The 16,142-nt window shown below is 42.6% G+C and overlaps 2 protein-coding genes across 2 annotated transcripts; one reads left to right on the top strand and one right to left on the bottom strand.

Moving 5' to 3' along the window:
- Positions 1-7,129: 7,129 nt before the first annotated feature.
- On the bottom strand, positions 7,130-8,691 carry timm29 (translocase of inner mitochondrial membrane 29). Its single transcript, XM_026166034.1, has 2 exons — positions 8,482-8,691; positions 7,130-8,090 (listed from the first exon to the last, which is right to left on the bottom strand). Exons 1-2 carry the CDS (start codon positions 8,585-8,587, stop codon positions 7,492-7,494), a joined length of 705 nt encoding a protein of 234 aa, XP_026021819.1. The 5' UTR covers positions 8,588-8,691; the 3' UTR covers positions 7,130-7,491.
- A 1,027-nt stretch (positions 8,692-9,718) lies between these two features.
- On the top strand, positions 9,719-14,503 carry yipf2 (Yip1 domain family, member 2). The gene is made up of 10 exons (XM_026166020.1): positions 9,719-9,794; positions 9,897-10,034; positions 10,187-10,252; positions 11,285-11,439; positions 11,522-11,602; positions 11,702-11,789; positions 12,235-12,351; positions 12,439-12,605; positions 12,975-13,157; positions 13,240-14,503. Exons 3-10 carry the CDS (start codon positions 10,222-10,224, stop codon positions 13,333-13,335), a joined length of 918 nt encoding a protein of 305 aa, XP_026021805.1. The 5' UTR covers positions 9,719-9,794; positions 9,897-10,034; positions 10,187-10,221; the 3' UTR covers positions 13,336-14,503.
- Positions 14,504-16,142: the final 1,639 nt, after the last annotated feature.

Genomic DNA, 16,142 nt, shown 5'->3' with positions numbered 1-16,142 from the left:
GCCAATCACCGTGGTGTCATCTGCAAACTTAATGATGGTGTTGGAACCATCAGCAGGTCTGCAGTCGTGGGTGAAGAGGGAGTAGAGGAAAGGGCTCATCACACAGCCTTGTGGTACACCGGTGTTCATTGTGATGGTAGATGAGCAGCGGTTATCCAGCCGGACATGTTGGGGGCGGTTGGTCAGGAAGTCCAGTAACCATTTGCAGATGAGGGAACTGATGCCCAGGTCTGTCAGTTTCCTGATGAGTTGTGAGGGGTGGATTGTATTGAATGCTGAACTGAAGTCTATAAACAGCATTCTGGCGTAGGTGTTGTTGTTGTCCAGGTGTGAGAGGACAGAGTGCATTGCGATGGAGACTGCATCCTCTGTGCTCCTGTTCCGGCGGTATGCAAATTGGTGGGGGTCCAGGGTGGGGGGGAGACAGGATTTGAAGTGTGCTAGGACCAGTCGCTCTAAGCACTTAGTGATGATGGGGGTGAGTGCTACTGGGCGGTAATCATTGAGGCAAGATGGGTTGGAGTTTTTGGGTATCGGGACGATGGAGGTGGATTTGAAGCAGGCCGGTACCACAGCGTGGGCCAAGGACAGATTGAATATGTCTGTGAGCACTCCTGCAAGCTCCCCAGAACACGCTCTGAGAACACGCCCGGGGATGCCATCAGGGCCTGCAGCCTTGTGGACATTGATCCTGCTCAGCACCGCTCCTACATCGGTGGGGGAGAGAGTCATAGGTTGGTGGTCTGGCGTCATGTCTGCTTTGGTTGTGGTTGTGGGGTTCCCTCGCTCAAAACGAGCATAAAAGTTTTTGAGCTCGTTGAGGAAGGAGACATCAGAGGATGCGGGGGAGGGTTTGGTGGTCCTGTAGTCTGTGATGGTCTGGAGTCCTTGCCACATGCGTCGGGGGTTGGAGTTGGAGAAGTGTTCTTCTACCTTCTTTTTGTAATGGTGTTTGGCTTTTTTGATGCCCTTCTTTAGATTAGCCCTGGCTGTACTGTAGGCGTGTGCATCTCCTGACCTAAAGGCGGTGTTGCGGGCCTTCAGGAGGAGACGAACATCCCGGTTCATCCAAGGCTTCTGGTTGGGGTACATGGTGATCCGTTTCTGGGTGGTGACACTGTCTGTGGTTTTGGAGATGTAATCCAGTACAGATGAGGCGTACTGGTCCAGGTCTGTGTGGGTGAACATATTCCAGTCTGTGTTTTTAAATCTGTCCTGGAGCACTGCGTCTGTCCCCTCTGGCCACACTTTAATTGTCCTCACAGCAGGTTTCACACGTTGGATGAGTGGTGAATACCGAGGTGTGAGGAACAGGGAGAGATGGTCCGATTGTCCAATGTGGGGGAGGGGTGTGGCTTTGTAGGCTCCAGCCAGGTTGGAATACACATGGTCTTTAGGCATAAGAGCAACAAGGGTTTTCTTCACTTTTAAGTTGAGTGTAGATGGTGGTGTTCTATTAAAAACAGATTTTTAAAAAATATATTAATGTAAAAAAAAACTACTCACTGACCTAACCTACCACCAAATGTAGCTAAGTGAGTCTCAGAACATAACAAGGAGCAATGGAAGATGGTGACCTAGTCTGATCAATCGTGGTTTCCTGAACATCATTATGACATATGAGTGACTCATTTACTCCAGAGAGAGATCACAGCAGGATGCACTATTAACAGATGAATGCCAGTCAGCAAAGGAAACATGATGTTCTGAGTAATGCTTTCCTTGGTTCTGACATTTGTGTGGATGCTACTTTGAACCCCCTCATAGTGCTATGAGTAAACACTTGGAGAAGAGTGGGAAGGAAAAACTCACTTTTAACAGGAAAAAACCTAGAAACAGAAGTTAGCATTTTATCCCATAAGCTCATCAGGGAAGAGTTTAGTGAGGTCACGGACATGTTAGAAAAATGGCCTTTTTCCCATGGACTAAATACCTTTACTCCTTTTGAAGGTTATGTACACATGCATTTAACTTAACAGTATTTTCTGATCACCATGGCTTCTTTCAATAAGATAATGCGCCCTGTCACACTGCAAAATGTATTCATATTTTTAACTTCCAAATCTCAGGTCAATCAAGCAGATATGGAGAGAAGGATCAGCTGGTAATGTCCTGTGGCTGACATTAAAGGACACAATTGAAGGTCTTGTCTGACCGATGTCCAGGTGAGTCAGAGGCTTTTTGGTGGCATGAAAGAGGCATAATATCAGACTTTTTTTTATAAATGTTGTGGTTGATCAGTCTATTTCAGTACATACATGAAAATCATGTAATAATAAGATGTAATTTCATACGTAAGAAAATAACTTCTACAGTTTTTCATTTTCGGAGTTTCGTCAATTCAGGCCAAGCAGACTGTTTGTGACTTCTGTACTTTGTATTGTAATGTGTCTTTGATCTGTCGTTGGTTCTGAAATTTCAAACATTATTGTAATAGCAATAATATTAGTTTAAATTGTGTAGTTTGACTCCATCAGCACCAACCAGTCACAGCCATCTTTACTTGTAGTTTCCTTTCCATTCTTCCTTTCTTCCACCCCTACAACTTCTCCCCACTCTCTCCACCGTGCTCTCTCCTTCCTTAGTTACATATTGATTAGGTCTCTCAGTGTGTGTATGTGCGTACGTGTGTGTGTGTGTGTGTGTGTGTGTGTGTGTGTGTGTGTGTGTGTGTGTGTGTGTGTGTGTGTGTACATGCCTGGTCCTGCTGTGGTCAATGAGGTCAACATGGTGGCCAGACAGGCTTCTACCCCCCAACCCACCCACCCATTTTTGTTGTTTTTTCTCCCTGCCTTTTCCATCTCCTCCTGTTCTCCCTTTTACAGTCATCGAGTGTAGTTAGATAAACGCAACTTTGAAGGAGTCAGAAAAGATCTCAGTTGGTAGTAGCTGAAACCAAAAATAAGCACTTATCTTTGGTTAATTTCCTATATTACTAAATGTCAGTGTAGGAAAGTCAAGTTTCTGAATGCGTTTCAGACTGAAGTGAAACTGGAATACCACCACACATGAGTAGTAAAGGTCAAAAACTTGCATTTTTACAAGTTTCTTTGGACACAGGCAGACGATGTCCCTCTTTTCTTGCACTGGAAAAAAAGAGGCAGCCTGTTTTTCAAACACCACCTGACAGCAGCTGCCCTCACTGACCCTTTGGCCATCAGACTTGGTGTCTGAGTGGAGGAGGGGTCAGGATGGATGGGAGCCCTGGGGTCAATAGAGGACATAGGGCAAAGACGGAGGGAGAGCCACAAAGAGGAAACTCAAAAGGATGCAGCACGAGAGAGGGCAAAAGAGATAAAGCAGGGACGACATGGTGTGGTCAGTGCTCAGTGTGCAGATTTTATGATCTGATTTTATAATCTGAATACAAAATCAAGTTAAGTTCTTAATGAAGCAAACCACAAACATCTAAGAAAACTACAGTTTCTTAGGAGCTTATCCTCAGTCGCTCACTTAGTTGGCCAGTCCGTCACTTTGATCCAAAGTTAAATAGCTCAACAATTACTAGATGGACTAACATGAAGTTTTAGTTTTTCTTTTAGTTATTAGTTTTACAGACCATCTTCCCCATGCCATGGTGGAGGGCATTAGCTAAATGTGGTGACATTTCAGCTGGTTTTAATGTGTTTGGGTTTTGTTTTTGACATGTTCATTACCAGTCTCCACAGAGAGGTGACCCCCAGTGAGTGCTTTGACAACAGTGGGAAGGAAAAACTCCCCTTTAACAGGAAGAAACGTCAAGCAGAACGAGGCTCGTGGAGAGTCAGCCATCTGCCGTGATCAGTGTGGAGGGAGGGGAGGAAGACAGGACAAAAAGCATGTTGTGGAAGAGAGCCAGAGATTAATAATAATATAATATGGGGTGGCTGTAGCTCAGGTGGCAGAGCAGGTCAGCCACTAATCAGAAGGTCGGTGGTTCGATCCCAGGCTGCCTCCTGGCTGCATGCCAACTATCCTTGGGCAAGATACTAACCCTGTGTTTGCCTACTGGTGGTGGTCAGAGGGCCCGGTGGCGCCTGTGTCCAGCAGCCTCGCCTCTGTCAGTGCGCCCCAGGGCAGCTGTGGCTACAATGTAGCTTGCCATCACCAGTGTGTGAATGACTGAATGTAGTGTGAAGCGCTTTGGGGTCCTTAAGGACTAGAAAAGCACTATACAAATGCAGGCCATTTACCATTTCAATAACTCATTAAATGATTAACTACAAAGTGGTGTATTTAATGTATGCTGTAGTTCCATTAAACTATTGGTCAGACTAACTGTTTGTCCTGTATTTATGCTAAGCTAACTTTAGCTGTTCAATTAAATATATTTTACAGTTCCACATAAATATATTATTGAAATGCTACATTTAAACTAGATGGTACCAGGCTCATAATTATTTTGAACTAGAGCACCCTCTGGTGGCAAAATCCAAACATGAACACCAGTGTAGTCCTTAGACTGCAAATTGAGCAGAAATCCAATAGCAACAACTTAGAAAACCAGCTGACCCGTGGCCTGTGACTCCCTCAGCATGGCATCTGATAGCCCTTGCTACAGGGTCACAGTAGTGACATCATGGGTCACCTCATTGTGGTGCAGTCTCTTTCCTGTGGTTAGGTTATCAGTGTGAGGGGTCAGACTCATTCTCCTTCTCAGGGGTGTCAACTGAACTGCTAAGACGTACTGTAATTGCTTTGGCCGTGTGACAGTGCAGGCAGCATTGCTGCACAGTATACAACCTTATTAGCAACATAAATGTTAATGCATTATAAGGTGCAGGTTATGATGATAAGGTGTGGTGTGTATAGGAATACAAAGTCCGTTTGTGTTAGCTACATATCATTAAGACCTGTTTACATCCACACCACCAATGTGAGTTTGTTATGGGTGAATGCAGAGGGCTTCACATCGTCTGTTTAGAATTCCCCAGTAACTTAACATATTTTTGGATTGTGGGAAGAAGTCTGAGTAACTAGAGAGAGTTCATAGAAACAACACAGAAGGCCCCCAGCTGGTTCTTGCATTTAAACCAAGGCCCTCTGTACTGTGCAGCAATAGTACTAACCACAACCTATGTAGAATCTTAAACACAGTAATTCTTTATTTACTTATGGTCCTCAGTGTGAGCTGGTCAAATATCGCCAATTTTATGGTTGGTAGTTCAATCCCTTCAGTCTGCATGCTGAAAAAGCTTGTCCCTTCTTCATCGTGAAGAAGAAGTGTAATTATTAGATTGAAAGAAAACTGATGTTGAAAAAGGTGCTTGAGATGAGTGAGATGTGTTATGGAAGAACTGTCCCATTTCTATTCTAGTTCTGAAAAAACAGGCTTTCTTGAAAATGCTTTAGCGGGTGCTTGAACAATCTTTCTCCAGTCTTTCAAAGTTTTTCTTTCAACAACACTGGCTAGTTTTTTAGGACAGTTTAATCCAGTCCTATATCTCTCCATTTTCAGAGGAATGTTTTTCGTTTGGTAAACTACTCAGCACTGACTTGTAAATGGCCTGTATTTGTAAAGCGCTTTACACTACATTCAATCATCCACACATTCACACTGGTGATGGCAAGCTACATTGTAGCCACAGCTGCCCTGGGGCGCACTGACAGAGGCGAGGCTGCCGGACACTGGCGCCACCAGTAGGCAACGGGTGAAGTCTCTTGCCCAAGGACACAACGTCCGAGACTGTCAGGGCCGGGGGCTTGAATCGGCAACCTTCCGATTAAAAGGCGAACTGCCAACTCTTGAACCACGATCGCCCCATACTTATAAATCATTCAAACATATAAAAGGAACAAAAATCAAGGGGTGAGCTAGTATTGTGTTTACATATAAGGGACAACTTAGCAAAGAACCAGTTTTAAAATGCAAGTTTAGGCATTTTTTTCAAACACCTCATTAGTTCCAGCTTCTTTAGTTGAATTGATGAAAAATGCCAAAGAGAGGACGTTTTGACAGGCATAGAGTTGTATTTTTTGCACCAAAAGCTGTTAGCTGAAAATGTGAGTGTATCTTTTTAAAAAAGAAAAGAGGAAACTGGAAAAATGGAAGACAAATGAAGAGGATTAAATACTATCTATAGCAGGTGAAAAGTATCTGAAAGGCATGTTCTTAAGAAACAGGAGTGAAGAAAAATCCAGCAAAGATCCACAATTTACTCTTCACCAAGATCTCAACAGAAACGGTCTCACTGGAACAGAAGTGGTGAAGAAGTGCAAACAGGGAGAGACCAGGGTTTGCTAAATTACATAAGAACTGGAAAAAACTGAGCGACAAGTTCATAAGGGGACTGATGAATTTAACGATGTTCACAGGTTCTCATTAAGAGGAAAGTATTTTCAGTCAAGTATTAAAAACAAGCCTTATATTCAAATGCATTTGTTATTTCTTCCAATTGATGTTAAGCAAGAACAAAAGGGTCTGTAATTCCCAAATAGTTAACTTCATATTTATGTTAAACCCCTTGAATTACATTTGAATCACCTTAATCACATCTTCTTAGTTTGATTTAAATCCACTGCACAGAGACCAAATTACCAACACCTCTGGACCTAACTGTAGGTTCCACAGACCTCACCAAGACTTCAGATTCACTGGAGTTTTGCAGGGTTTTTTCCCCTTTTGTTTTAATCGTTTTTCTCTCTACATTGCTTGGTTATGTGTGGATAACCAGGTAGCTGAGAAGAAATACTAGTCTTTTTTTTTTATTATTAATAGTGTGACTAATAATCGTTTATAAGCACATAAGCTTCATTTTATCTCAATTTTCATGTTTTGTTCAGAGTGTACAGCCAATTGTACACTCTGTTCATTGTATTTCCAAATTATGCAGCTCTGTACCTCCTCACTACATCGCAGCGTTGCAGTTTTACCTCCACCTTTTTTGCTACAAAATACTTTTCAGACTTGAGGATTTTGCAATAAAAGTTTTGTTCAGTGGGAATCTATTATCACCTCTGGTCATTAGCAGTTATGGTTACGTTTCAAAACTACCATTCTCAAGTTTTACTGCAACTAGATGTAAGAAAAGGTTGTATTTGCAGCAGTGCAGTTCTTTTCCTTTATCTTTGTTATAATTAAATACAACAATAGCATTTGTGCTTTCAAAAACTCTACAGTCACACACAAAATCCACAACAGCCATGTCAGTCTGATTAGTGATGACAGATCTTTAATAATCACCCAGAGTTCATATCAGTGCGTCACATCCAGATCAAATGCAAATCTCATGTTACACCTTAACATCTGTAAATAACTGACAGACTCGTTGTCACATGGTTCACAGTATAAATTATATACAACATTTTCTGTAAGAAAACAAAAACATGTCAGAAGGAATTTAAGCGTTTCCTTTTACTTTGATGTTTCCTCTGTCTCAGCGGCAGAATCATCATTTGGTCAGCTGAGATTGGTGTGAGTGTGTGTGTGTGTGTGTACACAGTCAGGCTTCTGTCCCGCTGTGTGAGTGCGAGGCTGCTCCTCTTCACTTTTCTTTCTGTCTGTCTACCACTTTAGTTTTTGTCTCCCTTGTCCTCCACGCTCACTGGTAACCACGAATCTCTGTGCAACTTCTCATTCCTTTCCACCTCCTTGACGCTGGGTGTTGACGTTACCTGCATGTGCACCGGCAATTGCTTGAATTCATCCTCGTTCACGTCATAGTCCTTCATCTTTGAGCTAAGGATCCACCAGTTGCCAGCAAAGCCAATGTCCAACACCCGCTGAGGGATCTCCCTCCAGGGTACTGACAAGTTAGAGCACTGGGCTTCATACAGCATGGCGTCCGGGTCGTAGTCAGCGTAGTACACCACAGACAGAAGACCCAGGCTGGCATGGCGGAGGCGGCCCTCATTACGGAGCTTCACCAGACTCTGTACATGGACATCAGAGATGCCGCTGCGGATCCAAGGGGACAGCAGTCCCAGCTGGTTGGAACGTTTCAGCAGGGCGTCGTCGAAGGACAAGCGGTCAGGTTTGGTGTAGAAGCAGGCCCAGGCACCGCCCAACAGCGTCACATACACTGATGTTCGGAGTGGTCTCTCCCAGGCGCCAACTACCGCCTCTCTGCACGCTTCTTTGTAGTCAGAGAGCAGGCTGCGACACCACACACCTGTAGGGAGCAGAGGACGAAAAACTAAGCCTGGATGTAAACCACCTCTCCTCATGACAAAAAAAAAAAAAAAAAAAACACTGGCCGGCTGCAGGAGGTGAGAGGAGTCAGGTGACCTAATCACCATCTATTTATGACGTTATCACACCAACAACCCAATTCAGCGGCATATAGTTGTTAGGAGGATTAAAAAACTCTATACTGTATCACCGTTTTTGTCATGCAACCAACATGCACAAAGACTAGCAGAATAATGCGTTTAAAATGGTCATTTAAGCAATTAAAATTACTGGGACTGTTTCCGTTATAATAAGCTATGTTTACCACTGAGCTGGCCGTTAACCCCCTTGCTATCCAGCTAACGTGGCTAACCCGTGCCTCAGTTCCTCACCTACTTTGCTGTTTTTCAGCCGCTCCCAGCGGCTCGCTGTGCCCGGAGGCGCCGCTGCTTCCGCCGCAGAGCTGAACATCATCCTCGCTACACGAAACGAGGCCATTTTAACGACTCTTCTGCACTAAAGACTCTTAACCTTCATGCAGAATTGACATTTTAACTAGTGACAGGGACCTCACATGAAGTCAAAATGGCAGCTACTTCTTTTTTGTTGGTTGACAGCTAACAAAAAGGTTTATTACCGCCATCTACTGGGCTGGAGTGGTGGTGCGAGACTCCAGAAAGAATTAGCCTACAAATACACACCCTGCTACCATAAATTACATTTCATCTCTGCTTACAATTTCTGTCTCTCTTTATAACTCAAAAATGCTGCTGTCCCACCATTAATAATTCTTTCCAATAACTGCCAATAACTTCTACACCCCCTTGTTTCTGTGTTTTAGTTTGATCATTTCTCTAGCTTTCCTATTTAACAGGAAAGCTAGAGAAATGATCTAGCTTTCCTGTTAAATAGGAAAGCTATTTAACAGCTTTCCTGTTCCCCTTTTCCTTTGGCACTGAGCAAATTATATTTCCCTGATATGCACATGCAGTTGATCATCAGTTGATTATTTTTCCCTTTTCTTATTGTCTTGCTTTGGTACATTTTCCCTGTATAGTCTATGAATGGCTTTAGTTTGCCCCTGTGGCCCATCTTTGCTGCCATTTATTTCTTATTTTCAATACTTTTAATGCTTTTACTACTGCTATTACTACTACTTCTTTATCTTCCAGCTGGTCCCTTTACGGGTCATCACAATAGATCATCTGCTTCCATCTCCCCCAATCCCTTGCATGCTCGTCTGTCTCACCAACCCCCTTTATGTCCTCCCTCACTACACTTACACCTTCTTTTTGCCTGGCAGCTCCACCTTCAGCATCCTTTGTCCGATATATTATCCACCCTATCAAACTCTTCTCAACCTTGCTTCTCTTACTTGGTCTCCAAACTGCTCAGAAATCTTACCATGTTCACTTCTGACCGCCGACAGCTCCACTAGACACGATAGAGGGTCTCGCTCCCTTGCGTGAACCCTTCCTTTCGTTCTTGTTGCTATCCTCCTGTCACAAATCACCCCTGACACTCATCTCCATCCGCTCCACCGTGCCTGCACTCTCTTGTGTTTTTTGTAACGTTAGAACCTTTCAAATAAAGTTATTTTGAAGAGCGCTTCCACGTGACAGCTTTGTTTACGCGGTGACGTGTACCGGAAGCTGTGTTAAAATGACTCCAGTATCAGCAGGACCTGTAAGGCTGTGAAAGACAGGTGTTAGCATTGTAATGTTATTAATGTCTAGCATTTTATTAAGTCCGCACAGACGCTGTTGTAATATATTAACCTTATCTTTATTTACAATTTAAATATTAGCTAGTCGTAGGATTCGCTGTCTCTGCTGAGTGGTTGATATTACGCCATTCAATATCATCATTATCAGCAGCAAGGTCCTGCTGAGCAGCGAGGACAGACTGCCAAGACATATTTCACCTCTCTGGTTATTACATTTTGGTACGTTTCACCTGTTCTTATCGGATTTTAAAGCGTCAAAATTGAATATTTTTATATTATACATTAACTGTAAACTTCAAGTGGTTCTCTTGTCGGTGAACTAACAGATGTTCGACATAGCATTTCTTTACTAACGTTCATTTTTCTCTCAGCTCTTGCATGAAGTTACTGGTTGTCCATTGGAGACATGGCTAGTCCAAACAACCTACAGTTTCAAGGTAAATGTGACAGAATCTTTAAAGGAGATATAGGTTGTAAATTTCTGCTTGTTTTGTTCTGCCTGGGTTTCTTTGTGTCACGTGTTAGTTCCAGGTAGGTAGTTGGGAGATCTGTTTTACGCAGAAACCAAGCTGTCGTGTCCACGTGAATCAGAAAACTGGACTCTCCCCTTACCTAGGGGTTTTAATTGGCTGTAAAAGGGTTTATACTGCAGTGACCATGCAGAGCACATAGTACAGTACTCTGAATCACGAAATCGCCCTGAAAACGTTGAAAAAAAATATTGTTGATTGCAAACCATCTACTAAAGGACAAATAGCGACATCTGCTTGCCATACTCTGCTATCGCAGTCGTATGTAAAGATGCTCTTCCTGCTTCCTTGTAATTTCTTTTACTTTCATGTAACATTGTGTAGATTGCACGGGCGATTATGGGTCAGATTGCAGGAAAATTATGCTTGTTTTCATTTGCATAATATGCATGGATGTATTGAACATCCTGCTGATTTATGACACACAGTGAGTTCCAGTGTATTCTGTGTCAAATACTAAGTCTTTTCTCTGACCTACTAAACGGCATGCTAGCATGGCTATTGAAACACCTTCATGGTGTGTTGGTAACTTCTCTTACTGCTTGTTTTCTAGTCTTATTCAATAAAGTGTGTGTTTTAAAAACCTTTAACAGAAAGTCTGTCTCTCTGTGAGGCAGGCTGATACCAACACTATGTAATCTAAAGCAGCACAACACTGCTGTTGAATAAAATGAAACAAGGTATGGAAGCTTCTTGCAGGAAGTTGTGTTCTTTGTCAGATAATATCATTAAAACAGGACCGGTCCGGTTCAGTGACATCAATTAGGAAACCATAGACAGAAACTGAGATCGCTTTTTCAGTAACAGTTTGTAAATATGCTTTTAAATCCTCTCAAGTTTGACATTTTAACATGAAATCTATGGGAATTTAGTCCCTGTGGGAGTGCTGATCAGAAGAACTGCGCTTACCGACTGCCTTTTGCCCATGTGCGTCCATAGAGTTTGAAGAAGCAGCAGAGCTGCTATCGGCAGACCCTGGAGCCTCCACACTCAGTATGTCGGGCTCAAACACCCCCAACACAACAGCATCAGCAGGAGAAGATGTAAAGCTGGACCTATCTGAGGACGAGGAGGGTCAGCAAGAGAGTTCAGAGGTAAAAAAGTTGTGTGGACCACGAATAAAGTTTGAGTTTCTACTTTGAGTGCATATCAGCTGATAGACATCTGTGCTTCCAGCTGTTAGGAGGGCAGAAACCAAGTGGTGGCTTCTGGACCTTTGAGTATTATCAGTCTTTCTTTGATGTGGACACAATGCAGGTATGCCTGACATCTACCTGACACTTTGTCTACACATAAAGTCTTTGTCAGTCAGTTTGAAGTTACGTGTTTCTTTTGTTTGACCCTATCATGATGCAGGTGCTGGACAGAGTGAAGGGGTCAGTGATGCCACAGCCTGGGAGAAACTTCATCAAATACTACCTTAGGAGTAACCCAGATCTGTATGGTAAGTGGAAGAAGACACATTTAATTATTAAACTGTATTACAGGAAGAACATATTTTGCACTGTGCCTTGTCTTATGGGGGGCATGTAAGTAGATTTTTGGTAGGGGAAATTAGATTCTAGCTATGCCTGAAGATGAGTCGTAGGTGGGTAGGTAGGAGATTAAGGGCCAGATTACTGTTGGTTTGCACCAAGGTAAGCCTCTTTTTAATCCTAAACGTGTTTAATGTCTCATGGTCTTTATTATCTTATTGAATGTATCAGTTAATTCATGTGATTCAGGCATTTCTGATACATGTTAAAAAGCTGTTCAGGTGTCACTTATTGTCATTCCAGCTTTAACTGTTTGTTGCCCATAGGTTCAAAGGATCAACAAAGTGTCCATCAATTTTTTGACATTGATGAATTAGAAGATGAATGCACTCATATAAGTGTGCGTTTGTGCAGGTCCCTTCTGGATTTGTGTCACACTGGTGTTTTCTGTGGTGATTAGTGGGAACCTGTCCACCTTCCTTGCTGAGCAGAAAAACCCCACCTTCCACTACAGACCACAGTTCCACAGAGGTTAGTGCTGCACACGGTCTCAGTTTGACTCTGTGTCACTGTAGCACACTGGATCTGCATAGCTCTGTCTTGTTTCTCTGCCTTTAGTGACAATTGCTGCAGTAGTGATCTTTATGTATGCCTGGCTGGTGCCGATCGGGCTGTGGGGTTTTTTGACCTGGAGGCAAGGGGCCGAGAGGCAGATTGGAGGCTATTCTTTCCTGGAGACTGTGTGTGTTTACGGCTACTCGCTCTTTATCTATATCCCCACCTCTGTGAGTACATCTGTGGTGTTTACAGGTTTAATAAGTTGTATAAATGATCTCACCCATGATACATGATATACATGTATAATATAGCTCACATTTTCGGAAACCTCTGATGTCATTCTCTATGTAACTTGCCGTAATGTTAAAACTCACCTGTGGTTCTTCATTTGAATGAGTGCAGAGGTCTGTTCTGCCCAATGTTTTGAGTATTTTTGAAGAATAACATGTTCTGTCTGAATAATTCATTTAAGGTTTTGATTGGCAGCTGTGGCCCAGGCCACTGCCAAAAGGAAAGGTCAAACTTTGGTAAATTTCAACAAAAACCAAAGCAGAAACAATAATTAGCTGAATAAAAGTTCACCCTGTCACCTTCAGGTTTTGTGGATAATACCATATGACTGGCTGCACTGGATGCTGATCCTAATTGCCATGGTGATCTCAGGCTCAGTCCTGGTCCTCACCTTCTGGCCCGTTGTCCGTGATGACACCAAGGTGACGGCGGTGGCTACAGTAGTGACCATAGTGGTTTTGCACACACTGCTGGCAGTTGGCTGTAAGGTCGGTGAGCTGCGTGGATCTCAGATGTATGGAAGGACACCTTTACATTGAACCAGATACTCAATCTCCTCTTTTCTTCTAGCTCTACTTCTTTCACGCAGAAACATCCCCACCAACAGCTCTTCCTACTACCTCAACTCTCCACAATCACACAACGCTGGCCTTCAAAACCGACTGACCAACACCGAGGAGCAGCAGGGAAATGAAGACCGTCTTTTTTGACAGATCGAAAACGACTAGACTGGAGGAGACGGTGTTGATTATCACCACGGTGTGATTCACTTAATGCTTCATGGATAAAGTGCTGGGACGGTTGTGTGTATGTGCGTGTGTGTTTCGTTTGTCTAACTTATCCTGGGGTGGTTCATCTGTATTTCTACTGTGACTGATGTTTCATGATGTGGTGGATTGAGCAGTCCTTCTTTAACACTGTGACTTCCACTCATTTCATGATGTCGTAAAGGACGCAGGAAGACACTACAAAAGCTAATACATAAAACAATGTCACTCCTACTAATTTATCCTTATGACACATCACACGGACAACAACCAGATTTTTCAAGTTTAAAATGATTAGGTTAATGAGAATGCCCTAAATGTCTAATTTCTCATATAAATACACTTTGTGGCTTGTGGTCAACCCTGTGGGCTCATAGATGGAATTATGCGTGGCTCTGCACAAGAGTTTAAACATTGTTCAACAGCTGTTTTACAAAGCTCCGAATGTTATAATTGATATTATTAGATGACAATGATTGATTTGTTGGTGTGTACATCACTTTAATTTTAGAAGCAGGGGTATGCCCCCCTCCCTGCATCCGCTCTACACGTACAGATACATAGAAAAGGGACAATAATGGGGTATTTGTGTATTAAACATGTAGTGATACTGCCCTTAAGACACTGTTAGATGCTCTCAAGTCAAGCAATCTCTGAACTGTAAAGCTGCGGACTGGTCAAAAGATGATTGTAAAATAAAATAGAGTTTATGTGGTCCTGCCGGAAGAATATACATGTTTAGGTTGGCTCTAACTTATTAGTTATTCTATCACAAACTGAAACTCCAGCTGCTGCTTCTCTGCCACGTGGAAATGTAGTTTACCATTTTCACTCACAACACTGACTCCCTGAATTTGCTTCAGTCGGATGTGCAGAAAAGAGTTTATTGAAAGGGACTCCAGCACATCACCGCCACTCTTCAGTCTTCAGTCACAGAATGACCTCAGCTGCTTTACTTGCATAGACAGTTCAGTGTAAAATGAAGAAAGGGTTGATGGATGTAGAGCTATTTATTTCCTACTGTGAACCCAGGTAGGGTTGTATTAATAAACGGATTCTCTACTCCAGATTGTTTGGATCTTATTACTGTTCCAATCTTTGATCACTCACAGCTGAAAAGGATTACAAGGTTTGCAGTTGAGCGATGTGAATCACCTTAAGCAACTTCAAAGATTGACTTGAACTAGGTCCCTTATGTGACAGGAAGACTAGAGACATGGCTTTGGTTCAGACTTGATGTCTAACACAGATCTTCAGACATTTGTCTAGATTTGTTTTTTTCTCAACATACTTCATTCTGACCTGGTTTCAGGATGAATTTGACCTACTTTGACTTTGTGTTAGTGAAATGATTTGAGAAGATGCTTGACTGCTTTAAAGCTCAACTTCGACTTCTTTCAATTTAAGATTTTTGTTTTGTAAATATTCAGAATTAAATTGAGATAATCCATCATCGTGATATACACTATTCCCATTCCAGGTACATTGTAACAGCAAACCCTGCTGAAACCATATACCAAAAATGTAACCTGACATGCATCTCCTGAGAAATGTAACTACATCTCGTCATCAGTGCACATCTGCAGTGGATCATCGGACTCCATCTCACCCTATCCCTAGCCTCCCTCTCTTCTGTCACACCAGCCCTCCTCATGTCCTCCTCTACATCCATGAACCTTTCTGCAATCTTCCCTTTTCTCTCATGTACTCATTTCTAATCTTGTCCCAATGAAAATCCTACCAACTTCACCTTTGCCTGCAGTCTTTATGTCAGTGTCACCATCTTCAAACCATCATAGCAGGTCTCTCAACAGTCTTGTAAACCTGTCTCCATACATTCTGCAATCTCTTCTTCGCCTGTCTCGTGCACTGTTCGTTGCTTTGGGTGGTTGACCCCAGGTATTTAAAGTCATCCACCTTAATCAGTCTACTCCTCTTCTTTCCAGAGCATGCTTCCACCTCTCCAGGTTCTCTTCCGTCCGCCTTCTGTTCTCACTACAGATCACTATGTCTGCAAACATCAATCCATGCAGACTCTTGTTGGCCTAATCCATCAACTTGTCTGTCATTATTGGAAATAAGAAGGGACACATCTTTTTCGTATGTACTCCATTTTCAGAATCTCAAAAGTAACAGGACAAAATAACAATTTGAATCACAAGGATTGTTTTTGAGCCTGATGCTAATATTTAGAATAACAAATCCCATGTATTTTTACTCTTTCCCCTTGTCATCCAGAGCTACGTGAGAGGAGGTTTTTGCTGACTCCATCAGCCTCGTGATCATCTTAACGCCTACTACATCTGAGTCAGAAAGCAGCCTTCCCACATTCAGATAAAGAATAAATAACACTGCAGGATTGCAGTGGAGAGACGGGACCAGATTAAACTTGCTGCCCTTGCACTACCCAGACTATGGATCTCTCACACACACACGATAAACTGTACTTTATTTACTTAAAACAGGCTTTCCTGGAACAGAGCACAATAATAATATTAGAAATAATAGGCCCCGCTTACACCGAGTGAACCACAGGAGTCTGTATTTTAAGCAGAATATTAGTAACGCATACAGACTATGAATACAACTGAATAGTTGTGAATGCATTTTACGCTCGTGCATTCACAACTATTAAAACCAGCTCCATTAAGAAAAACAAGGTAGATAAGAGAGCGTGACCAGTATGTGTACACTGTTCTTCATCAA

The sequence above is a fragment of the Astatotilapia calliptera genome, chromosome 4, assembly GCF_900246225.1.
Source record: "Astatotilapia calliptera chromosome 4, fAstCal1.2, whole genome shotgun sequence".
In the NCBI taxonomy this organism is placed as follows: Eukaryota; Metazoa; Chordata; class Actinopteri; order Cichliformes; family Cichlidae; genus Astatotilapia; species Astatotilapia calliptera.
Note: the sequence above shows the minus strand (reverse complement) of the source record. Positions and strands in the feature narration are given on the sequence as shown.